General features: G+C 42.4%; 1 protein-coding gene across 3 annotated transcripts in view; it reads right to left on the bottom strand.

The window, feature by feature from the left end:
- PALD1 (phosphatase domain containing paladin 1) overlaps positions 1-27475 on the bottom strand; it is a 117040-nt gene that overhangs the window by 56219 nt on the left and 33346 nt on the right. For all 3 annotated transcript variants that reach the window (XM_063307513.1, XM_063307515.1, XM_063307514.1), the window contains exons 2-12: positions 18007-18201; positions 15750-15852; positions 15190-15369; positions 13681-13845; positions 12926-13086; positions 11934-12009; positions 10080-10231; positions 9322-9418; positions 8049-8153; positions 2384-2479; positions 173-307 (exon numbers count right to left, since the gene is read on the bottom strand). In XM_063307513.1, the coding sequence (XP_063163583.1) occupies positions 173-307; positions 2384-2479; positions 8049-8153; positions 9322-9418; positions 10080-10231; positions 11934-12009; positions 12926-13086; positions 13681-13845; positions 15190-15369; positions 15750-15852; positions 18007-18201 (1465 nt within the window). The remainder of the gene's footprint in view (positions 1-172; positions 308-2383; positions 2480-8048; positions 8154-9321; positions 9419-10079; positions 10232-11933; positions 12010-12925; positions 13087-13680; positions 13846-15189; positions 15370-15749; positions 15853-18006; positions 18202-27475) is intronic.

Here is a 27475-nt window from a genome sequence, read left to right as displayed (position 1 = left end):
CAACTGAGAGGAGAAAAACAATCCTAGCACTGAATTAAGCTGAACTGCAGCAACAAGAATACTGTTATAGTAATATGTTAAATGAACCGTTGTGCACAATGGCTCTGACACTGTGGAAGGGACACTAACAGAGAAATGCAAAGATTAAGAGGATGCAAAACAGGACACTCACCAGCACCCGTACTCCCTTAGTTATCTGCTCCCCTGTGATTGTAAGTTCTGACAGATTCATATTTGCTTGAAGTCTGTACAGTTCAGGGTGTCTGCAGATCCATCTACTGAAATTGAGAGCAAAAGCCAAGGGATACTGCCAGCCCAGAAGAAAGAAGAAAAGGACAGTTTCAGGAACATGTGATGACCCCAAGAATTGTAGTCATCCTCACAACAGCTCATCAAAAGATCTGGTTTTCAGGCCATTGAGGAGCCTTCCATTTCCACTCATCCAACTTTGACAGTGAAAGAATGCTGAAGACAGATGTTTTAACAGGCTTCTGAATGACATAACAAAGTCAACAGGCAAGCAGCCACAAGATGGCACTGTGAGGTTTTCAGCACACAGGGCAGGGAGGCACTCAACCAGGCTTATCCAAGCAAAGTTCCATCAGGGAGCCTATTCACAAGTTGCTTCAGGTCTTAGAGATGCAAACTAAGGTGTTATTTATTAAAGTATTTATAGCCCACTCAGTCCAAGAGTCTCAGGGTGGTGACATTCAATAAATCGATGATAAAAATAAAATGACATGTTAAAATCTTAAAAGGAGTAGAACTGTAATGACCTCAATTTAATAGTGGAGGCACAGATTTCCAGAGACAGGTAATTAGTCACAGGCAGGTAGTAGCTATTAAGTTCCAAATGTATAGTAAAAAGCCAAATATTCACCTGGCTCCAGAAAGAAAATGTTACCACCAGTCTGGCTGATGACCATAGCAGAAAAGGCACTTGTGATACCTCCACCAAGAAGCCTTGCTGCTACTCACACCTTCATGTTCAGGTATATACATATCAGGAAACATGCTCCTTGAAGTACTAGTCTTAAAACATTTAAGATCTTAAATATCATGATTAAAACCTTGAAGTCTAACTGGCAGTGTATAGGTAGCCAACTGCAGTTCCTTTATCACAGTCTCTAAAAAAGTTAAATCACCCCAGTTTCCGGGTCAACTTCATGAGAAGCCTCATGTAAAATGCTCAGCAAGCGTCTAATTATGAGGGTAGCTAGAACATGTACTACTATGGCCAGACCATTCCTGTCCATGATAATCAGCTGGCCAAACACACATATGGCTATGAGAATACTTGGACCCCAAGCGATAGGAGATTCAGAAGAATACTAAACCTACACGTCTACTCCTTCTGATGGAGCACAACCCCATCGAGAACTGGAGACTTCACCAAATTCTTTGAACTTTAGGCTCCCAATCCACAGTACCTCTGTCTTATCAAGATTCAATCATAGCTTATCATTCTTTAGCCAGCCCTTTACAGAATCCAGACATCAGTCCAACCGCTTCACTCTCTCTTCTGACTTTAATGACAAAGAGAACGAGAGATGGGTATGATCTGCATATTGATGGTACTCAAACGTTTTGGATGATTTAGTGGGCAAACACAGTGCCAAAGTTATGTGCAGATTTGATATTGGTGCTGAAGTTTTCTTTTATTAGGCCTCAAAATATTTAACATTATGTATGTTTTAATTTTAATACAACTGAACAATGTTTGAGTGATGTTGGCAACATAAGGCAACTTTTTTCAGCAATTTGGTCTGACGGATCAAGATCCAAGAGATTACCGTCAAGAAGCAATTATGGAAGTGTCTTACCATCAGACATTTCTCTATCAAGGAAGGTGAGGAGTTCCATGTTCACATCAATTCACTGGTAGAGCATGCAGCTTCTGTCCCGTATTTGTGCAAAATTCTTCAGGACGGAGCTCAGTTCTCTGAAACCAAGCTTCTAAAGGCCTGCCCCCACATACTTACAGTAACTTGTTAATGGATCTGAAGCTTGATGACTGAACTACATGGATTTTTCACCTGTACTGCCTAGACTGTGGAACTGTTTTCCCATAGGAGAGCCCACTTGTGTATTTTATTCCCCACCTCCAGTTAAGTAGCTTTAACAGAGATAGGCACGATGGATTCTCTAAATGTTGTCAAAATGAACTTTCATTATCCCTCACTATTAGCCTTACTGCCTTGGGTTAATGGGAGCTGGAGTTTAGTAATATCTGAACATCTGAGCTATACCTTGCCTAACTATGAGGGAAAAGATGGGTCTTTGAGACAGTACTTGGCCAAACATGATTGTTGTAAGCCACCTGGCTGTGGCAGGGATTGGAAAATGCACACTGCAAGATGATGATTCATGGAGGAATGCTTACCTGTTCATGAAGGTAATAATTGAAAGCAATCAGGAAGAAATAGCGTTCAAGTCTCTGTAAAGTCTTCTGAAGGAAATACTCTTTGGTGCTGTTCTTCTACAACACAAATAGATATAACAATCCAGGCAATTGCATATGTGTTGCGGAATGCTAAACTGAAAACGTAGTTTTCAGTGCCTACCTTATCACAATGAATCAAATACATTTATACACATATTGAGGGAGAAAAAGAGGTGCAGATAATTTAAATTTGTCTTTCAATGTAAATTACTACTTACACTATGCCACAAATAACCCACAGCAAGGCACACTAGATATCTTTGGAGAAAACGATTTAGTATTATTAATGCGGCTTCTCAAATCATGGTGAGATTACAAGTACAGGACAATGTATCCTCCCCTGTGGTTATTCAAAGCTTCCATTTTTATTAAGTAAGAGCGAAGTGTATTAACAGGCTGACTTTTATAACCACCTTTATGACTTCTCTTTCAATGTTATCACAATTACACAATCGCAGGATTTTTCACCAGCCTCTTAGCACCTCTACAAATGTTCTTTGATCTATACTTTTCAGCAAAAGTATCTTTAGGGCTGCAGCACTGCCCATCTTTGACCTTGGAAGTCCCAAGACTATTTCCTCTACTTCTATAATCTATGACACAATTCTTTATAGTTTTTTTTTCTTAAAAAACTGGGCTTCCCAGCTTGGAATTTGCAACCCACTTTTAAAGTATTAATTAAAAAAAAATGATAAGCAAGCAAAATAGCAGCTTAAGCTTTTATTTCTAGGAATCTCATTGAACCCCAAAGGTCTTAGAAAATAAAAAGGACCAAGAGGAGTACAAAATATTCTAGCCAAGGGGGGCACCAGTGGGGATGGCATGCTAGCAAACTGGTACTGCAGCTGAAGCTCAAATACATTGGCCACCTAATGCAAAGAGAGGACTCACTGGAAAAGACCGATGCTGGAAAAGACTGAAGGCAAAAGGAGAAGGGGACAGCAGAGGATGAGATGGTTAGATAGCATCACCGATGCAATGAACATGAATCTGAGTAAACTCCAGACGACAGTGGAGGACAGGAAGGCCTGGCGTGCTATGGTCCACGGGGTCACGAAGAGTTGGACATGACTTAACGACTGAACAACAACAACTCTGTATGTGGTTATGTCACTGCGACAGGCATCTTGTAAATGGGCGAATCTCTTAACAGCCATTTTGTGAGGATTCTACAAAGATTGGGGACTTAGGACCATGATTTCCTAACAAAGTTGTCTTCCCAAAGACTTCTGTTCTTCAGGCAACTCAACTCCAAAAGCACCACTCTCCCTCCAAAAAATGTAAGAACACATTCATGGTTCTCATTACCTACCACTTATCCTCATGTCAACTCCTGTGACATAGGTTAAGCTCAGAGATAATGACTTGTTAATACCACACCATGAATTTCAAAACTGAGTGGAAATTTAGATAAAATATTCCTGATCTGCCTCCAGTTTTTAACTGGGCTGGCTCTCTGGATGGAAAAAATAGAGCTTGAACAATTGCAAAGAGGCTTCATTTGGTTTTGAAAGAGAGAGAATTTGGCAAGGATCTGTTGGAATCTTAGATTACATAATTGCCTTTCAATAATATTGTTATCCTCTAAGAGAAATCCAGCCTGAAGTCATTTATCAAAAAGATTTAAGAAAATATGCTTAGAACTGAATATTTTCCTGCACAGACTATTTCCATCCATCCAAATTTAAGCCTATTCAAACCTCATTACTCTCAAACGCAGAGATTATGCAACAGAGTTTAAAAAATAATAAATGTAACATATTTCATGATTGCCCTTGAAAGGATATTTATTGAGATCTTATCATACATTTTGTTGTTGTTTATTCGTTTAGTCGCTTCCGACTCTTCGTGACTTCATGGACCAGCCCACGCCAGAGCTTCCTGTCGGTCGTCAACACCCCCAGCTCCCCCAGGGACGAGTCCGTCACCTCTAGAATATCATACATTTAGATGTGCATAAATTATGTATTTTGTTAAGCCTTTTCTTATTTATTAAAGAAAGACTGGATTGTGCATACATCAAATTTCCACAACCTGTGCAACCTACCACATAATGATAGCATAACAATAAATTGTGGTGATGGGCTGGGTATCGGATATTTTGCTCCAATTTTTGCAGCCCCAGAAAGTAACAACAGAAACAGGAGGTCTGTCAACCTTGCGTTGCTGCATTGGCTTAGAGACCTGCCATGAGTTACAGATAATTAAGTATTGCCTGCTTTTCACAAGGATGTACTTGACTGAAGAATATTTTTCAAGAAAAAATTTCCATTGTTTAAGAAGAGCCGTTGCTGTGCTTGAATTTCATATAAACATTAACTGTGTTTATACATAAAATGACTTCCAAAGGCTGACTTTTAGAGCCGGTGAAGACATACACTACATGCTGTGAGGGCAACCTGAAAGTCACTTCAAAAGAAAAGCTAAATTGTTCTCATAAAACCACTGCTCAAGAACAGCAAAAGGAGAAGATCCCAGCAGGTGAATTTCAGCTATAAAGAAAGGGTCTCACATCACAGTAGAGATAGTAACTTTAGACCTACTCTCCAAAGAGATGGCCAAGTCCAGAATAACTCACAGACCTGAGGAAAATATTCTTTAGCATATTTCTGTAGTACTTTCTACCAGGAGTTTGGATGCAGTGTACAGTACATATTTCTTTTCCTTCCTCATTGAAACCAGGCAAACTTGTAAGGGAATTTATTCAAAAAGTGGGTGACTGCCCTAAAGTCCCAATAGAAATTGGAATCTCAGCCTCCCCAGGGCTGGCATTATCATTAGGCAGAAAAGAGCAGCAACTACTGGCCAGTGATGCTGGCAGTCCTCTTGCCCCAATTTCTTCTGCTGAAGTCCTTGGTTATTTCCTTCTGCTAGAGGAGAGAATAGAATATGCAATGCAGCCCAACCTTTAACTCATAAACTTATTCTTAACTGCTATGAAGAATGCCTTCCAATCACATGTATAAATGATACTAGTCAAGCTTCTGTATGTGAAATAATGGGGTGGTATTTGGTCTTCCACTGCTGCAATAGGCCTTGAGCCAACCCTGACGTACAACCACTTTATCAGATAGTTTGCAACAGATGAACAGTTTTGAGTCTCCTCTGTTTATCTTAAGCAGAAGCAGGACTAAGAATGTAAAAATGATCTTCCTGGATTAGAATAAAGCTTTTCACCTATCATGGTCAAATCCCACTCAGCCAGGTGATCATGGCATACCTCCATCTCTCAGCTGAGGTTACCACATGGGTTAGTTGGGAACATAACACCAAATATCCTGAACTGCAGGAGTTAGTCTTCCTTTCAACTTCTTGGTGCTCCAGTACAATAATATAAGTTTTAAAATGGCTAAACTATTGCAAGATTAGAGATCACACTTATGAGATACTAGACCTCTTACAAAAGAATGCCAACATCTTCAAAAGGACTTCCACCAAAACAACCTTGCACAACAACAGAATCTCACAGAACTTGGCAATCTCATAATATTTCAGCCATTTTTAAATATTTTTTTTAAATAAAGTATTTAATGCGGGGGTTCTACGGATGTCATAGAGGGGTGTCACTGGAACTTGGAGCCTTGAGGAACTGAGTTACTGACCTCTGTGATACAATTAAATTAGGGTGAAACACCAACAGGGGAGAAAGCAAGACGAAGACCTAACTAAGCCATGGGTGTTACCTGATACAGAAAGGTTTCATTTGGGCTGTGGGGTCACTCTACAACTTCTCTCCTATGGCCGGAACTAGGTGGAGCACAGAGGCCATGACCTAACACCATTTCAAGCATGATGCCTTGGAAGAATAATAAATCACAACAGTGATAGAACAATTAAGAGCAAGGATTTTGTATCTTCAGCTCCAAGCGTTCACATGGAAATTCAAAATATCTTTCTGATATTCTGGATAAACATTTATCCAGTGGAAATCTTTCTGGCTTTCAGTACAAACAGTCCTTTGTTTATAGTCATCTTTTACACCTCAAGAATGTTATAGTCTATCCTGTTTATATATCTTTAGGCATAGGGAGGGGGCGCTTTTAAAAGAAGAATTAAAGCCGCATATCCCTGTTTTTATCTTTCTTTTTTCAATTCTCCAAAGTGTTTGTCACCATTAGACGATGCTACAGGTTGTAACAGAAAACCACTTCTCTCACTAAAAGATAAAATAATTAGCACACTGAAATAGTTATGATACACAGTAAAAGCAACAACTTATTTGGGGTGACCAAATGCAAGTTATTGAGTCACAAAAGTATGTATTTCTACACGTTTGCTAAGAAAAGCAAAGTTCATGAAAGGCTTCACAGAACACAGCCAACCAATAAATAAAATGGCAAGCATCTAAATTGAAATAACTAGCAAATGGATCATTTTTCTTAGAAGAAACTCAGAACTTAGCATTACATGAACAAACAACCTATGTACTCTGTGACACAACTGTAAGTTTCCAGTTTCAGGTACTCACAAAAGCTGCACTGTGAAATGTAACAAGGATACAAAACCACCTTTCCTTACCTGAGGTTATCTATCCTTCAACTCCCTTGATTCCAGGCTTGATGTATAATGGCTCAGAATTAGGAGAACTGAACTCCAAGACATCTGGATAGCATCAAGTTGAAGATAGTGCACATGGGGCTTTCTTAATCTTAAAACAGTACCGCTCAGTATCACCTTTGGCACCAGTTCTCCAGAACCTGAAACATGTTTTCCCCACCATCTATTACATGAGACTGTTAACTGGAGATGCCAGGGATTAAATCTTCAGAAGATTTGCAGCTATGTTTCTTCTGAATGTACCTGGTTCAAATCTGTAATGAACTCATTACAAGATGTAATTCCTCAAGTCAAGTTCGACCTCCACTTTGCCTGTAAGAGTATAAACCTATCGACCTTTCTTACAAGACAGATGGACTTGAAATGTACATAAATGCCAAGAATCATATCTAAATTTGCACATGATTATTGGGCAACCAAATGATAGCAGCTTTCTGGAAATCTGAAAAAATGGGCCTATATAGCCCAGATGGGCTACCAATTCCTTTTCCTGTAGTGCTCCCCTGTCCCTCAACCACCTCCAACCATAGTTGCCAGAAACTGGTGCCATAGGTTCCTACCATTTTGAGGTGGGAAGTGTGTGCACACATGAACATACACACACACACACACACAGAAAGACATTAAACCCTAAAAGAGATTCAGTATAATGTATAAATCAGAAACAAAAATCCAAAATCTTCAAACAGATTTTTAAACTTTGGATCCACCATTCTGCATTATGATCCCACAGTTGCTTTGGGTACCCACAAATGCTTAGCCATCAAAAGGTCGCCAGCCCCAACATCTATCAAGAAGGGCTCCTGATCGAATGAGCTGTTGGAAGATCTGTAATTCAAGTAACCTTTTACCATTCATGACACTCTTCTAATAAAACCTAAGAATTCTAATTCCATTGTAGTTAGATATCCACATTTTCTGAAGAAGACAGCAATTCCTAGTCACAACAGTGTGGGCCAACAATCATCAGAAATGTAATATGTAAAGCACTGTAGGGAAGTTACTAGTGCCATGGATCTTGTCACCATATAAAAAGAACTACTAGTACCTGGTTTTGATAACCTTCTCCAATCCCTTCCAACTTTCTCTTATATTCATAGACAGCTTCCTTCATATCATGCATTTCTGAACACAAGACAATGGCAGCATCCACCTTTGAAGGCCAAAGAGAAAATGTCAAAATATATTGAGAGACAGGATTTCATTCCCTTCAATCTTATGACTACTTCATCTGCCTCCTCTGTTCCTATGATCACCTGGAAGTTTTTTTTTAACTGAAATGAGACATGGGCACCCATGTGGTCCTTCAACCTCTGTGCATCTCCAGAACTTGTACCAGTGATTTATGATGGTGAAACCCCAAGAAATGCAGGACAATTTTTCATAATTTTTGGTAGGAAAAAACGGCCATTTCCTTCCCCCTCTCAAAAATATATCCCTCCTTTCACCCCATACCCAAAATGCTGACATAAATACACAGCTGAAATGAGAAGTGTTTATTTGAAAAATCGTCAGCATAAAAAGCTTTAACTGATTGAAAAATGGAAAAAAGGACTTTAGGGTAGAGGAAAACCACCAGAAGAAGGAACAAACTACTTTGACTAAGTGAACCTATTTGCTTGTTCATTTTTCACTAAATCTATTGAAGAGTTCTTTAACTCAAAAAGAAAAGCATTTTTAATCCCTTGCAGGGCCAAATTAACTATTATGCTATACATGCTAAACAACTCTTCCAGCCAAGATGGGATCTCTATCATAGTTTAATTTTCACTTATAGTAACTATCTACCCTCAAGTCTTCAATCCTCAACAGCTTCCTCAATAAAATGTATCACTATTTTGTACCACTTTCCCCAACCTCATGGCCTCTCTCAGCCATGTGTATTGGGAATTCTGGGAAGTGTGGTCCAAAAAACTTCTGGAGAGGCATCCAGGTTAAGGCAGGTTGACTTATTGTCTCTCTAGTCATAACGAAGAGAACTCCACATTTCTTTCTGGACAATCAGGCATTCCTGTTTTCATCATTAATAGCTACATTAATAATATAATCAAACACAGAGAGTTGCAATCACTCTTTCTCTCACACACACACACAGTTTAAAAGACACCATTTAAAGAGGGCACCGTGAAGTTTGCCTCTATGACTCTTGTGTTCTTCCACTCAATTTGCAGTTACTATATGTCCTGATCTTTATCAGATGCTGTCACTGATTGGGACTAGTAACTCTGACAGTCTTCACTAGCTACAATGAGAATAAGGGGCACTGAAGCAGAGAAAGGCCACTGAAGCAAAAGAAACAATATTCAATATGTTCCACTTACCTCCTCCACTATCTGTTGGCCATTGGGTACCATGCCGATGAAGTTCTGAATAATCCGAAATTGTTCCCTGGGTGAATATTTGGTAGACTGTGGAAGGCTGTGATTAGATAATGTCAAAAATATTCCTTAATGCAAAATATCCACAGCATCTCACAAAGTTTATCAAACTTTCTAATTTTCCTTTTATTAAAAGTATGTGATGCACTTCATGCTGCACTTATCCACACTACTGAATTAAAAAAAAAATACAAGTTCCTACTTGAAGCAAAGAACTAGTACATGCTTGGTCTGTTGGTACTATTACACTTATTTTAAATAAAATAATATTTAAAAAGAAGCTGTAGCATTCAGCTTGACCAAACATGAAACCCTGATACCCATATTGAAATTGTATTTTTGTTCTATATTTTGTTTTCTTAATGTCATATACAAAATAATGCTGGAGTCAATAAAGTTTCCCAAGCCATCTATTCCATACGCCTACAGATATTCAGAAAATCTGCATTTTGGATGATACCTAAAATAATAAATTGATAATCCTTATGTAAATAATGCAGTTCAATCAACACTTCACTGGGATAAAATCCTAATCATACAAGGGGAACAAGTTTCTAACTCCCCTTAGTTTGTGATAAAACTAGTTCCTGTGACAGGAACAGAGCCATTCCTTCTTGATATAAGCAGACTTTCCAGTACCTATAAATAATCATGACTTCCTGCCCATTTCATTTTACCTCAGGAGGAGATGCTATACTTACTCCTGTTTTTGTAGGCCACCTTTACGGTGATAGAGGATTAGAGTTCCTAAGACCATGGCTAAATTGGTCCTCCCAACACCGGTTTGGCAACTAAAAACCAGAGCAGGAGGTGGCTTGCTGGGATCTTGGAGAAGGAGCAGGTTTGGACTTTCCTGTAAGACAGAATTGCACACACTTGTTGGGCTGCCATTTGCTCAAAAGACTGACCACCAAACAGCCTTGTAAGAGGAAAAATAACTTTCACCCGCCTAAAGTTCATGCAAATTGTCTGTTGTTGCTCCAGATCAAGAGAAGGAAACACGCTTGGGTGGCCAGAAAGCAGGCAATGGCTGTTCTAGTCAACTCCTCTTCACCATGCCCAAGCAGGGGAATGAAGTTGATGGCCTCCCAGCCTCTTCTAACTCTGTTTCTACCTATTCAGTCTCAAAAGGTGAGGTGAGATTAGCCCCAACTCTGTTGGCCTTCCAGAGGTCTCTCAAGACATGGTCTTTCCAGCAGGCCTGGGAATCTCTTGGAAGCAAGGAGCCCGCAAGATGGCTTATGTATAAGTTCTTAAACACTCTCCCCTGGCCTTCTTATATGTATGTTTCTTGTTTTCTATGGTTATTAAGATGCATCTTTATTGTTCCATTTTTATTGTACTCTGCCCAGAGTCACATTCATGAGATGGGCGGCTATATACATTTGATAGACAGACAGGCAGACAGACAGTAACTCAGTATGTCCTAAGTCTCTACTTACATTTCTTAATACACAGAACAACAGTACTAGCAAGCGGACAAAAAATCTCTTTTTGCATTCATTCATTCATTCATTCATTCATTCTTGTGCTTTCAAGTCAGTGTGGACTCCTGGAGACTGCCTGGACAGGTCCCTGCAGTTTTCTTGGCAAGGTTTTTTCAGAAGGGGTTTGCCATTGCCTCCTTCTCAGGGCTGAGAGAGAGAGACTGGCCCATGGTCACCCAGCTGGCTTCATGCCTAAGGCGGGACTAGAACTCTCAGTCTCCTGGTTTCTAGCCTGGTGCCTTAACTACTACACCAAACTGGCTCTCTTTTTATCTTATGTGATTAAAAAAAAAACCCTTATGTGAGGCCTCATGTGATTTTTAAAAGTCAGTCTTTAAAAAAAAATGAATGAATGAAACGTTCTCCCAAGAAAATATGCACAGAATTGCAACTGAATGGCTTATTGTTCCTCAAATGAGGAAAGCCCCTCTCCTTCTCTTAATCAAATTAGCTTAACATATTAAACATGGCACAAAATCTATCCTGTAATTACACTAACCCTGAATTGTTTCCACAACACTTTACATATTTTTAGTATCTACCAAAACTGGCTGTACCCTTAGCAAAACAATGAAGCTTCCAAAGTAAACACAGGCACTGTAGCCAGCAATTTGATGCCCATTAATTAAATTCAGTACTATAGACTTGATCCAGCAAAAAACTAAGAATTTATTTTAACAGTTTCCTAAATAAATCAACAGGCCTTTAAAAGTTTAATTTCTTGCTGGCTTGTGCAGTAATTCTTTCTACAGTATGGGGGGATATTACGCTTTTATATTTTGCACAACAAAATCATACAGGCAGTCATGATCCTAAAGCAAATACAGGCATCTAGCAAATGCATGTGTTCAAACACCAGCTAGGGAGATCCAGAAATAGACACAGCTCTCTGCTGAACACTCAGCAGAGGCAAGTATGGAGGAGGAAAAGCAAATGTTTGTAGTATCTCCACCCAACAGGAAGGACTTCCAGCTTCTGCTAACAAGCATCTTGCATGTGCTTCCTTTTCCAAGTGAGGTTATTAAATAAAAGACAGCTTGTAGATGAACATCTGGCAGCAGCCCTTACCCTGAGAAAACTGATGAAAGCATCAAATTGTGTTTCTAAAGGAGCTCCATCCACAGGCAAAGGGAGCCGATGGTACCTACCAACAAAAAGGAATTATTTCCAGGTTCTGAAAACTCCCTCAGCCGAAATACAGGCAAGCTTTGCACAGTGTTCTTGGACAGAGACACTTAGAAAACATTTAATTCAACAGATTGGCACGATGAAAAGAATGAATACTGTCATTTCCCCATTGCTTTCTCATATGACTGTTTCAGTTATAAAGTTCTGAATAGAAAATGGTGCTTCATTCTTAACAATGACAAATTTTACCCATCACAAAAAGCCAAGCTTTATTTAACCATGCCCTATTGAATAAGGTAAAAGTGACTGAGTTTACAAACTCCACTAAGTCAAAACTGAACAAACTACACTACGCCAGTGAAATATGCTAATCCAGTCACTTTATTATGCAGAAATAGATAACCTGATATCTGTGGGCAGCAATCTGTCACCTGGACATCTGGAAAGCTCCCTGTCTAATTTTAATTTTGATGCTCTCAATTAGAAATAACAATTTAGTGGGAAGCATGGAACCAGCCTTCAGCACCTGAAACCATAAACATTCTTAAAAATGGGAGGCAGTTGCAGTTCACCCCCACAAAAAAGGGCATGGAAGCTAGGATGGTATTAAATGCCCTGGAGACCAAAAGGATTAGAGTCAAGTAACTGTAAGAGTTTGCCCTTGAGGAAATATTTTCTATGCATGTGACAGGCCACACCCACTGTGGCAGCCATTTTGAGGCTATGCATCCCAGTTATGAGTTAAGAGCACCCATGACTTTCTCTGTAAATTTTAATAACCCTACCAGCTCAAAGACATGGCCTACATTCTTGTAATAATGTTTTGACAAACTACTACTTAGGTAAAACAAAGAAGGGTGAAAAGAAGTAATGTCCAAGTTAATACAATTGATTTATCAGTAAGGAGAAGATTCTTCTCCAGCGAAATTTACCTGTAAGATGGCAGCAGGAAGACAGGTCTCTTGTACACTTCCTCCGTCACATGGATGTCTTCTTCACAGAGGATCTTGACTGCATGCGGTTCATCTTTGAAATGTTCAATATCATTGTAGACATAATATATATTCTCACTCAGCTGAGCAAAGTCATGTATCTTCAACAGATAAATCCAAGAAACCAACCTGAGAAGAGTCTTGCTTTATAAAACATTATCCACAACATGCTTATATGCAATCTTCTTTCCTAGACCTACTTGCTGGCTTTCTAATGGCTCACTGCAGAGATACGAAAGAAACAGCTCTGCTCCTACGCATCTCAAGTTGTCCATGCAGACATTATAGGACCAATATTAAGACCAGATCATAAGACTACTAAGATACCACAATAATGCCAGATAAGCTTCTATTACATTGTGCAGATATCTAAAATGGCATCTCAACTCAATGGCACAGAAATATTAAGGGACACCATGCAGTCCATAGCCATCCCCAATTCCAAATTTAAATCCCTGAGACATATTTTTACTATACAGCAATGTGATTGAAGCTGTACCTTTTTTTTTTTAATAAACAAGAATGTATAAGCAATGGTGTCCAAAAAAAATAATTCAGGATATTCACGATAAAAGACACGTGTTATGCCCAAAGGGACTGGAAGTTACAGAATAAGTGACATTAATAAAAATGGGAAAATATATCTCAAGCAAATCTCAAATGCAGTGCACCTTCATGTAGCCCTCAAAAATCACCTCTTTCCGAATAGAGAGTTCCAAGTTTTCTACTTTGACTCCTCTCTGCAGTCTGTGAAGATTCTCATGCAAGTTTTCCTTCCCTCTTGGAGTGTAGGGGATAAAATCATTGTCCATACGCAGAAAAAGTACAGGTTCTTCACGAACGCAAAACACAATACATTCCTGCTATGACAAAGAACTATGTTGGCTAACTTGTCAACAGATAGTTGATAAACACTAATTTACATGAAAAACCTTCTCTGCCTACAGTAATTATCTACAAGTTTGGACTACCCCTGGGTGTTCTGCACATTGTCCTTCAGGACACTGCTCAAGGGAGCACTAAATTGTGCAAGAGAACAAAGCACTCCAAGAAACACAATTTCTATTGCTGCTAGGAAAAAGTCAAAGATACGTCAAAATGCCTATGGAGAGAAAAATGGAGTTTCACTGTTTTCTCCCATCCGTTGATATGTGCATAAAGGCAAGTGTACATATACACAGTGCAGGTGCATTTGAACCTCGTTGGTTGAAAGGATACATGGGGGTTCCAAGGGTGGTATAGCATGTCTTTGCCCTGACACAAATAGGAATGCTGAACTTTCAGCCACTGTTAAGGGAATAAACAGTACTGCATGCTCAACCAGCACCTGGTATCTAAACCCTAATGTAGAAAAAAAGTAAGGCTGCTACTACTCAGGACGGAAATGAGATAGTGTGGACGAATGGTCTGATTCAACAGAAAAGTAGCACTGTGCTGACCTTAAGCATTTACAGATATACCCTCCCCCATAGAAGATGCTATGCTGATCAGCCCACCTCACATGGAGAAGTTCTACACAGGGCGTGCTGTCACTGCAGCCACGCGACATGGACAGAGAGTGCAACAGGCCTAGCTTCTGTAGTCCTTGCAGCTTACTCTCATCTTAGTGAACATCTGAAAGGTTATGCATGCGGTTGGCAAGACTGTTAAATCGTATAGAAAAGCTCAGTCTCCTCCAAACAGCCTAGAAACTGCAGAACTTGGCTTTAGCTGGGTAGCTTGCTGCCCAGGCACTTTCTCTCAGTCTAGATTTCTCTGCTCTGAACTTTGTGGGAAAAAAAGAGTCAGATGAAAACAAATGATAAACAGGTGAGCCATGTCCCAGGCTAGCTAAGAAATTGAATTTTCTTTGCTGCAAGTAGTTAGGGAATTCTGGGAGTTGAAGTCCACATAGCTTAAAATGGCCGAGGTTGAGAAACACTGATCTAGGCCTTTGGTAAGGGTAAGTGAAGCCCCCCCTTTGGACTACGTGGATTTATTTCTTTTTGTTCCTGTATGGTTTGTTACCCTTCCCATATGCACTCTTCATTATTGACTACTGCTGTATTTTTTTTGTTTTTAACTTTTTAATCTGCAGCCACCCAGAGTCATTAGGAGTCAGGCAACATATAAATTTAATTAATAATAATAGCATCAACCAGATTCATATTCTGGCTTACATATAGGAAACTGTATCTCAGTTTTGCTTTCTTTCAGGTACAGACCTTATGACCATCATTCTGGAGTTTCTTCAGGACTTGCTTGAATCCACCAAAGCTGGGCTGGCCCATCCCAAACACTGCATATCCCCCTTTGGCCTGTCGAAAGTTTGGAGCCCCACAAGTACTGGAAGTATTCAGGACATCTAATTTGCTGTTTACATCACGAACCATAAAATATTTCCCCTAGATACAACAACAGCAACAACAAAAAGGAGGGGAGACGTGTGAATGTGCAAGAGAAGGCAGTGTAAGCAATTAGTCCATTGATGTCTTCACAAAATAATATGGTCGAGAATCTGCAGATGACGAGGCAAATTCATGGAAGACACTCCTATTAAGGCCATTATCCATTAAAGCTCAATAATATTCAGCAATATTATACCACTAAGCACCACTCATTGGACAGAGAATGAGAATAGGAAGGCTACATTATGTTTCTCTGGAGGCCTCTGTTGGTCATTATGAGAAACAGGAGGCTGATTTTTTGACCCAGAAAGGCTCCTTTTTATGTTTTTACATCATCACATCCTACTGCATATCCATGCATAGTCCACAACGTTCACCTGTACAAGATAGTGTTCTGGAGTAGACTCCGTAATCCGCCCCACGGTATAGCTGGCTTTCAATAAGTCGTCATGTATTTGAAACTCTTCCTTGCAATTGTAGCTGTAAGAAACACATGACAGAAATTGAATAGTTGGATTTTCTGCAATTAAAATACATCCTGTGATTACACACTCTACAAGCATCATAACATTCCTTTCCTTAATTTCCTATTCCACAGAAGATTGATACATCTTACCCAGATGGTAAGTCTTGTAACAAAACAAACAACAAGCTCACAGCCATAAGTAAAATTAGTTTGTGTAGCTGTACTATTTTACACTGAATATGTATACATGCTATTATGTAGTCCGTACAAAATGACAACCCAGTTAAGATAATAACATAACTTGCATCTCTTAAGTTGCAATGCAGCAACAGAAGCAAGTGGCCCATCAAGGCTGTCAGTATTAATGGGCGAAGGAGGGAGTTATACATGTGTTTTGTGTACCTAAATCAAAGACTGGCAATACAAAGACTCACAGGTGTCTTTTTGTGGTGTCCACCAAGCTCTTGTCCCATCTATTTATTTCACACTAATTAAATGGTAAGTTGTTATCCTGCAAATCTAGCATAAGCCCTAGATTCTTGTATCATCCTTATTCTATTTTTTTAAATATTAACAATTAACAATACAGTGACAGATATGTAGAAACAAAATACATACAACCTTATTTGATTAGATTATCTATGGACTTGGAACTGCGTAGGAGACAACCATTATGTCATGTTGCACATGATTAATATGTTTAAGCCATTTTTCCATTACTATACAGCAATTTTCGAGCATATTTGCCCCCATATGAAAATACTCAAATCCCTTCCTGCTTTCCAGGATCCTGCTACTACCTGTCTGTCTGCAACCAATAAGAAAACTATTAATTCTTTATGTTTCAAAGTGTTAGTTGCATTATCGAAACAACTTAGTAAGGCCAATATAGGATCTTATATACTGGCCTGAGTTGTGATTTATCCTATTTTTATATAAAAATTCCATCCAAAAAGACTGAATAAGTTTACAAGATCAGCGCCTATAGGAAGCTATTTCTTTCTATTTTCTCCAACAGCATCATCAGAACTCCAAGGAAACCACAGAATTCCCCACAGACCCTACAGGCAGTCTTAGGCATAACAACAGTGTGTGGCTGTATTCTGAGGTTTGCTTGGATGTGTATCTACATACCCAGAGAAGAGACAGAGTTAGAGTTAGACTAAGAAAAGGCAGCAGAGGATACTCTAAGTAGCTAGTGCAGTTGGTACAGCACCACTTTCACCAGTTTGCCTTTTGGTAAAGTGATGCTTTGGGACTATTCACTCTCCCTAGAAGAGCCATTTGTCCTTATTATTCTCAACATTCCAATTGTGGCTATTGGCCCATAAAAGCTGCCTGCTCTTGATTTATATGCTTAAATTTAACCAACCAATTATAAGGCAGGTCAGCTTTAAGGGGCAATAACACACATAAAGCTATGAGCTGACTGGGAAAAACAAGAGAATGAGATGGACATTAACCTCTATTGCTTAGCATTTAAGTTCAGATGGAAACACATGTCATTCCTCTCTTGATTTTAACCTGCATGTTCTATATATGGCAAGAAAAGCCTGCTAATTTTATTTTATGCTGTGGCTAATTTTTCTTGGATTGGGGAATAAGAATAAGCAAGAATAAGCAATCCAATTTTTCTTGGATTGGGGAATAAGTATAAGCAAGTAACAGCATTCAAATTCTCATATGTAGGGCAGGTTTCGGTGCCTAAGTTATACCAACAAAGACCACTAACTACTGACACTCTGGAGCTTCAATATTTTTCTCTAAGTCATTCCCACCTGAAATAACGAAAACAAGAGAGGGAGCAGAATTCCTAACCACAATCTATGGCAAATGGGCTGTAATTAATTTAGTAGGCCACAAGCAGAGATGGCTCATTTTAGAGAGGCCTTTCTTGACCTGGTGTTCTCCAGATGTGCTAAACATCAGCTTCTGTCATCCCCAGGGAACATGGAAGTACCAAGTTGAGGAGTGTTGCAGAGGGAACACACTGTCTCTTCTATCACACTCTCAATCCAAGATGCAAAAGGGAAAAAATGTTGGACATCTTTTCTTAGCCTAACCCTTTATGTAGACAACATCACAGCCATTAGAAGACAAAGGAGCTCAAGCGGGTTGGCACAAAGATGAAAAGATCTGCATAAATATAACTGGTGGTTGAAACTCACGTAATGACAACAGGCGCCACCTTATTAGTAATAATGGACTTGGCTTTGTTATTGTGGAGGCCAATAGTCTGGAAGGAGTGAATGCTGAGGGAATGGTGATCCTCCATGGTTCCACTGCCGTGAATATTCTCAAATGTTGCTGTTGCTACTGTCTGCTGAGCTGTGCTGGCAGTTGTACCCATAATCCACAGGCAACTATATCAATAAAAATAATCAGAAGATGAATAAAGAGAAGGGGAAGGTTAAGATTTCAGTAGTCTGCAAAAAAAGAGAGACAACACAAAAAGAAATATATTCAGGAAAAGGCAATCAGGATTTGCTTGTTTTTATTTATTTGCCGGACTTATATGGCCACCTATCTCATATGGTGACCCTAGGCAGCTCACAACAATCCCTAAAAAACATAGCCAAAAACAAAAGTACCCTTCCCCCTGGGCGCCAGACTGATCATCCTCACAGTTCAACCCCCATCCTAGGAGAATCCCCATCCTGGGGAAAAGCCAGGTCTTCACAACCCTCCAGAAGGCTAAAAGGGTAGGGATCCCCCACATCTCAGGTGGGAGGCTGTTCCGAAGGGCTGGGGTGGCCACCGAGAAGGCATGTCTCCAAGGTCCCGCCAGATGGCAACATTTAAGGGAGGGGACCTGGAGCACACCCACCCTACCTAACCTAGTAGGATGGGCAGATACCCTCAGGGAGAAGCAGTCCCGCAAATGACCTGGCCCTGTGCCATGTAGGGCTTTAAAGGCGATAACCAGCACCTTGAATTGCACCCGGAAAGCGACTGGATGCCAGTGCAGCTCACGCAGCAGTGGTGTTACTATTTGACATAGTTGCGTATCTTCTTTCAGAACTGGGGCTTTCATACTGTGTTCCAGAAAAACCTGGGGATTCCTTGGGAATTCCTTGGACAGTTTTCACAGACTTCCCCTAGCATTATGTAACTATGCCAAAAAAAAGTGTGGGTGAAAAGCAGAATATTTGGGGCATAATCTAGCATATAAAGTCCAGGCATTCTATGGCAGATGACCAAGGAGTTCTTGGCAGATGAATCAGTGCTGAAAGCATTGCCTAAAACTGGAAAGATCACAAGCCACTGATCTATCGCTGTACCCACAGTTCATTCTGGCAACTTTTATGACTTCCAAAATAGCCTTTTGTTTAATAAAACAAGTAAAACCCTGGGTAAATAGCGTGGAGAGAAAGTATGTGAACCCTTTAGAACCATCCATAATCCTGCAGTGTTGTGACCTGCAATGTGATCAGAGCTTCATCTAAGTCCAATTAGGTAAAGAGATACTAGTCAAACCAGTAGCACACAAAACAGTGTATTGTGCCACAACTTTATTGAAGACATTGAGTCAGCATGTTCTTTCTAGGTAGTGACTGCTTGGCCCAAACATTAAAAACATTGTTGAAATCGTCTAAGATGGCCAAGTATTCTAAGATTTTAACCATATGCTTATTTTGGTATAAGCATCTGCAGTATCCACATGAACTGCCAGTGGTCTCCTGGTCTTACCAACCTTCCAAAGAACCAAACTTTATTACGTAGCATAGTAAGCATGCGTTTTCATCCTACTCCATGAACATTTCTCAGATATAGAGAGAGTAACTGCCTCCATATCTTATAACACATATGCAACTTTAACAAAGAGCTCTGGGAAAGGCTAGATATTTTCACCCAAGGGGACCCTCTTCTACTACTGCTTCTGCAACTTTTATTTCAGAGGCAGAATCTTTCACCTATAAACCCAAGTACCATATATCTTCAATGCAACATGAATCCAAGAATGCGCTTAGCATGCCCCTAATGTCTGGTTGTTTGGATGGTATATAAAAGAGATGACTTGCAGATGCTCCAGATCATCACACACTATTTTTTGTTCATGCTAATTTGTGCAATTTCTGAAATCAAGCTTTCTTGCCAGTTTTTCAGTGGCCGAACAATTTAACCAGAAGCCATCAGTAATTGTGATAGTAGCACAAAATAAAAATGAACCAAAGTACTCAGAAATGACTTGCTATATCATCACAGAAACAACAAACTGCAACTGTGTCTTACAGAAAGATCTGAGGACTCGAAAGATTTGGTGAAGTAGATCACTGTCTGTAATGGCTTAAAACACTATCAGTGGTTGTGAATTTTTAAAACACCATAACCATGTGATTATAAATACCCATGCAATGAGAAAGACTGATGAAACAAATTAAGATTGATCCTTTTAAAGTTGATCCCATGAAAATTCTGCCCATCCATAGAGAAAGAAAGACAACTATTGGAAAGTAGCATCCAGAATTCCAGGAGCAATTTCATGAAAAATATAAAAACGCCCAATCCTGTCTCAAATTGACACACCATGAAATACATCCCTTCTAAGAAGGCTGGCCAACCAATCACTTTTCAGTTACTCATTTTTAATTTTGATCACTTATTTGATCACTTATTATTTTTCAGCACTGGCAGCTTTTACTTTACTTAAACTTTTACACTTTATTATTTTTCAACACTGGCACTGGGACTTTGGTCAGACCATGCAGCAGATCCTCTGGAACAACCCCAGCTCCTTCTGGATGGGGTGGACTGGTCTAATAGGGGTGGACCTGGGGTGGACTGGTCTAATAGGCCCAACCTCCCTCTAAAAGGTGAGGCTTTTCTGCTGTGGCCCCCACCCTCTGGTACATCACCCCTCCGGAGATCAGACTGACTTCAATTCTGCTGGCCTTTCGTAAGGCCTTAAACACCTAGTTTTGTGCTCAAGCCTCAGGCCCCGGGTGTGTGAAGGAACCCATCTTCTAGTTGTGCTAATGGTTGTTTGTGATTTTTCTCAGCTGTGTGTTTTAATTTTTGTGTATGTGTTTGGTTTTATTTACTTTTAATATTGTTAGCTGCCCAGGGACATTTATTTGAGATTAGCAGCCATATAAATTGATTAAATAAATTAAATAATTTTTTCCTTCTAGCTCACTCTCAATTCCCTAGAACAAGAAGTTTATGAGACAGGTCCCAGCTGTTCAAAGCAACTGGCTCCCTTTGAGGGAAGGAAGAGAGAGAGAGGCAAATCTGGAAATTCAGCCATATAGAACTGCTAACAGCAGGACATCTCCTTTCCCTGTAGTTGCTGTTGTCGCCCTTCTGACTTGTCCAATTACCTGGAAGAATCCATTTACCCCCTGTCATGTTCGCCGTTTCAATGTCTTTGATACATCGTAACGTTTCGCATGTCATTAATTGGATGCGTGTTTCATCTCTCTGGGGAGGATGGGAACAGTTATCTTTTAGCTTTGCTTTGGAATGTATTTGTCTTATCTACTGCGCTCAAGGTTACTTTCCCAGGCTAGCGACTCTGACGATTGCTAGCACCTGTGCCGGGCGGGGCTGTTACGAGGGAGGCGGGATACGTTTGCACCAAGGGTTTAAGTTTGTATTTGGCGCGCTTTTGCTCATTCTCAGCTTTCTTTGTACTTGTCTTTAGTTCTCTAATAAATCAGATTTCATTTAGCAGCCTCTTGTGAGTCTGAGTATTTGGGCTAGGGCAATCATTACATAAAGCTGAGAATCTAAGATCCTAACCCTGCTGGCCCCTGTCCAGGAAAGACAAGTGTCTAACCCTGTGAGGGAGAGAGCCTGCGATGACCGAACCCGACATCATGATGATGGAAGAAGGGGAACCGGACTCGACCGTGAGGCAGTCCGGCCGACCGTCCCAAGGTGGGGAGCTGTCAGCCATCCGGGAAGAGGCGAGCTCCGAGTCGGAGAGTGAAGCCGGGGGGCTGAAAACGGCCCCGGAGACCACCGTGAATTCTCCGGGCGAGCTGCTCACCTGGGATGAGACCCAAGGAGATGCCACCGTAGCGGGGGGCCCATCCTGGAAGCAGAGATACCCATTATCCCCCAACGTGGTGCAGGTGCAGCCAACGGAGGGCTCACCCACTCCGGATCGGATCCGAGTACTGGAGTCCAAAATGGATTCGTTGGAGGCTATACTGAAACAGCTGAGCTTGGATGTGACCTCGTTGCGAGAGGTCCGGGAAGAATCAAGCCAGAGGCATTCAACCCCTTCTTCCCAGGGGAGGTCCCCGGAACGGCGACGGGTGGTGCGGAGGCGCGAAGGGGACCAGTCGGTCCAGATGGAAATCGCAGCATCGCCAGGGCGATCGCCCCGGGGCCCCGTGCCGCCCCGAGCCAGGGAAGCACCAGCCGCGGCAGCACCAGTGGTGGGGCGCAGCCCGGCGGGAGGCGGCATGCGAGACTTCCCTGTCAAGTTTGATGGGGACCCGACCAAACTCTCGTTCTTCCTGACGAATGCGAAAACTTACATGGAAGAATGGGGGGCGTTTTTCCAATCGGAGAAGGCAAGGATAATCACCATTGCCACCAAACTGAAGGGGAGGGCGGCAGACTGGTATGTCCAGATGTGCCAGTCGGAAGCGCCTGAACTGGAAAGTTTCGATGAGTTCCTCTGGGCGTTGAAACAACACTTCGAGGACCCCTTAGCAAAAGAGAGAGCAAAGCGAGCCCTGAAGGAACTCAAGCAGGGGTTCAGATCGGTCGCAGATTATGCTTTGGAGTTTAAAGCGCTAGCTGGGAAGGTGGATGACTGGTCCCAAGCAACCATTATCGAGCTCTTCAAGGATGGCTTGAATACAGAGGTGCTGCGCTGGTCCCTGGGGAGGGACGACCCATATACGCTGTACAAATGGATCCTGCTGGCGGGGAGGGCTGAACATGCCCAGGAGATCTTTGCCCAGCGGAAGACCGCCAAGTCGGGGCGGGAGGTGAAACCCAGCCGCCCAGTGAGCACCGGGGGGAAACCGGGACAATGACCCTGGGACGAGGAGCGGGAGAAGCGGTACGCAAAAGGCTTGTGTTTGAGATGTGGTAAGGAGGGGCATCGAGTAGCAGCATGCCCGAAGGCAAAGGGGGAGGAACGGCCCGGCAAACCGTCGGCGAAGTCCCCTGCATTGCCGAGGAAGCAGAAAGCCGCGGTGGCTGAAGCCGAGGGAGACGATGTGATGTTCTACGACATGGAAGGGGAGACCGAAATCCTGCAGCCGGCGGGAAACGCCAGCCACCTGCTCTAAAGGGCGCCGCTGGGCAGGTGGTAGAGGAAGGGCGCGAGCCTCCATCGGTGAGTGGCTGTTACCGCATTCTCACGGTGAAATTGAAATTGGGCTCCCAATCCAAGACTGTAGAAGTATGGGCCATGATTGATTCGGGGTGTTCCCGGTGTCTTATGCACCCCGACGTGTTAGCGGCTTTGGAGCTACCCATTTTCCCTTTACAACGACCCATCGCTTTTACTCAACTGGATGGGTCCATGGCAGGGGGCAAACCGGTCACCCATTTTACAGGGCGCGTAGCCTTGCAACTGGGCAGCCACCAGGAAGGGTTGTCTTTTGTCGTGGCTCCTGTGGGGGGACCCTTGGTGGTGTTGGGGGTACCCTGGTTGGTGCAGCAAAACCCCCACATAAACTGGGTTTACCGAACTATCACGTTCAGGGATGGGTTCTATCAAGCGGCCGAGGGGAAGGGTGCCCCAGAGGAGATGGTGGGGGTTGCGGCAGCTGCGACTCCGCCTTACCCGGTCCCTCCTCTGGAAGGCTTGCCGGCCGAGTACAGGATGTTTGCTGACGTATTCGGTGAAAAGGAAGCCGACCAGTTGCCCCCCCATCGAAAGACGGACTGTGCCATAGAACTGCTGCCCAACACCCAATTGCCCAAGCCAAAGATTTATTCCATGACACAAAAGGAACTGACTCTGTTGAGAGACTTTGTGGACAAAAATCTGGCGCGCGGATTCATTGAGCCGGCGAATTCACCGGTGGGGGCGCCGGTGCTTTTTCGCCCAAAAAAGGATGGGACATTGAGACTTTGTACCGATTTCCGCGGATTAAATGCCGTCTCAATTTCCAACAAATATCCCTTGCCATTGATCAAGGACATGTTGTCACATCTGGCCAAGGGAAAGATCTTCTCTAAGCTTGATTTAAGAGAAGCCTACTATCGTGTACGAATCAAGGAGGGGGATGAGTGGAAAACTGCATTCAATTGCCCGTTGGGAGCTTTCCAGTATAAGGTGTTACCATTCGGTTTAGCTGGGGCCCCTGGGGTATTTATGCAATTAATCAATGAGGTACTGCATGAACATCTGTTTAAAGGGGTACTGGTGTATTTGGATGATGTATTGATTTATACTGAAACCATGGAAGAGCATGTGGCTCTGGTAAGGAAAGTATTGTGTAAACTCAGATCAGCTGAATTGTATGCCAAGCTGTCTAAATGTCAGACCCGAATTGACTACTTGGGGTATAGAATTTCAGATAAAGGCATAGAGATGGACCCTGCCAAGGTGCAGGCTATCATGGACTGGGAGAGTCCCCGCACCCGCAGGCAACTGCAAAGTTTCCTGGGGTTCAGCAACTACTACAGATTATTCATAAGGGGGTTCGCCGAGATTGCCTTGCCACTAACTGAACTGCTTCGAACAAAAGGGGTGGGAGATACTCGGAGAGTCAAGAATCCCGGGGCGCTGTTGCGCTGGACGCCTGCTTGTCAAACGGCGTTTGAGCGGCTGAAAGCAGCTTTTGTCAAAGAGCCCATTTTACAGCATCCTGATCCCTCAAAGCCTTTTGTAGTACAGGCAGATGCCTCCGATTATTCCATTGGGGCATTGTTGATGCAACAAGACGGGACAGGATGCCTCAAGCCCTGTGCCTACTTATCCCGCAAATTCTCCGAAACTGAGAGACGTTGGCATGTCTGGGAAAAGGAGGCGTTTGCAGTAAAAGCCGCGTTGGAAGCTTGGCGGCATCTGTTAGAGGGGGCAAATCATCCCTTTGAAGTATGGACTGATCATAAAAACTTGGAGGCGCTTAGTGCCCCTCGAAAACTGAGCCCCAAACAGGTCCGTTGGGCTCAATTTTTCAATCGATTCAACTTTCAATTGAAATTTATTCCGGGGAAAAAGAACTTCTTGGCTGATGCGTTGTCAAGGCAACCTCAGGACGCTGGGGCAGCGCCAGAAGTGGTTAGCACCCTATGGACGGCGCCCCAATTGGGCATGCAGGCTGTGACGCGAAGCCAAACGCGCGCGCAGCAGCCGCCCACCACGGACGCTGCCCAGCCAAGCACTTTGTCAATTCCCTCCCAGTTGCAACAAAAGTGTCTGAAAGAACTGAAAACGGATACTTGGTTGCTGGCGAATAAAGACAGTGTTACTTTTGACAGAGGCTTCGCTTGGAAATCTAACCGCCTCTATGTTCCTGAAAGCCTCAGAAAAGATGTGTTACTACGTTCACACGATGACAAGCTCGCCAGTCACTTTGGGTTTGTAAAAACCTTGCACCTGGTTCGGAGGCAGTTTTGGTGGCCCACATTGCGTAAAGATGTCAAGGACTACATTGCCTCCTACACTGTTTGTGCAATGTCTAAACGCAAGGTGGGCAAGCCCCAGGGCCTTCTACAGCCGGTGGCCGCCCCTTCTTCCCCTTGGGAGGAAATCTCCATGGACTTCATTGTAGATCTACCACCCAGCCAGCGCAAAACGGTCATTTGGGTGGTCAAAGATTATTTCTCTAAACAAGCTCACTTCATCCCTTGCGTGTCCATTCCGTCGGCACGTCAATTGGCTCGCCTGTTTCTTGTACACGTGTACAGGCTACACGGATGTCCCTCCCGCTTAATTTCGGACAGGGGCACACAATTTACCTCGCAATTTTGGCGGGCGTTCCTCAAGCTGTTAGGCACGAAGCAAGCCCTCTCCACGGCTTGGCATCCTCAGACGGACGGGGCCACTGAGGCTCTAAACTCTACTCTGGAGCAGTACCTTCGAGCTTTTGTGAATTATCAGCAGGACAATTGGGTAGACCTCCTACCGTTTGCTGAAGTGGCTTACAACAATGCAGTGCATCAAAGCACTGGCCAAACCCCATTTCGGGTAGCCCAGGGTAAAGACTTTGTACCTATCCCTGATCTACCGCAACCTCCTGCAGGATCAGCCACTCCAGATGATTGGACAACGCAACTGGCTGACTCCTGGCCAATGATTCAACAGGCATTAGCTGATGCACAAGCGGATTATAAACTGTATGCTGATCGAAAGTGGGCCCCCCACCCTGCATTCCAAGTCGGGGACTCGGTGTACCTTTCCACTAAGTTTCTCAAGTCCTCACAACCTTCAAAGAAACTTGCGCCTAAATTTGTGGGTCCTTTCCCGATTACCGCTCAGATTAACCCTGTGACTTTTAAACTTGACTTGCCTCATAACCTCAAACGCTTACACCCTGTTTTTCATTGCAGTTTGCTCAAACCGACTATTCCTTCTGACCGCTGGCATCGCCAACCTCCACCTCCAACCCCCATCATGATTGACGGTCAGCAACACTTTGAAATTAAAGAAATTTTGGATTCTAGACGCCTTCGCAATACTTTACAATATTTAGTTCGTTGGAAACATTTCCCTCATCCAGAGTGGGTTGCTGCACCAGATGTGGCTTCCCCTGTCCTGGTAGCCCGTTTTCACTCTGCTTATCCCACTAAGCCGGGTCCCTAGGTGTATTTTTAGGGGGGCGGTATGTCATGTTCGCCGTTTCAATGTCTTTGATACATCGTAACGTTTCGCATGTCATTAATTGGATGCGTGTTTCATCTCTCTGGGGAGGATGGGAACAGTTATCTTTTAGCTTTGCTTTGGAATGTATTTGTCTTATCTACTGCGCTCAAGGTTACTTTCCCAGGCTAGCGACTCTGACGATTGCTAGCACCTGTGCCGGGCGGGGCTGTTACGAGGGAGGCGGGATACGTTTGCACCAAGGGTTTAAGTTTGTATTTGGCGCGCTTTTGCTCATTCTCAGCTTTCTTTGTACTTGTCTTTAGTTCTCTAATAAATCAGATTTCATTTAGCAGCCTCTTGTGAGTCTGAGTATTTGGGCTAGGGCAATCATTACACCCCCTATCCTAAACACAAATTATTATTTTATTATTTATTTTAATTTTTACCCCGCCTTTATTATTTTTATAAATAACTCAAGGCGCCAAACATACCTAATACTCCTCCCTCCTCCTATTTTCCCCACAACCGCAACCCTGTGAGGCGAGTTGGGCTGAGCGAGAGTGAAATTGCTTTGAGTTTTAAGGGAATGGGGCATAGATTTTGTACAAAACAGGGGCCGCATCTCTCTCTGTCTTCCACACTAGAGCACAGACCTCAAATGAATGAAAGCATGCCATTATTTTGTGATTTCTCTACATTTCAATCCACTTAATTGATTGCTTCTTGCAGTGGAGGAGGAAACACAGAAGGACAATCCACACTACATTTATGTTATAACTAAGCAGAATGATATGCATGGCTGTTTCACATGCTGTAATATTGAGCGACAACATGAAACTTGTTCCAACACAAATTTAAAGCAAAATCAAAACCAATCCACAGCAACATCCATGCAATGATTCATAAGGCTTCTA

This window comes from Candoia aspera, chromosome 6 (genome assembly GCF_035149785.1).
Source record: "Candoia aspera isolate rCanAsp1 chromosome 6, rCanAsp1.hap2, whole genome shotgun sequence".
Classification (NCBI taxonomy): domain Eukaryota; kingdom Metazoa; phylum Chordata; class Lepidosauria; order Squamata; family Boidae; genus Candoia; species Candoia aspera.
Note: the sequence above shows the minus strand (reverse complement) of the source record. Positions and strands in the feature narration are given on the sequence as shown.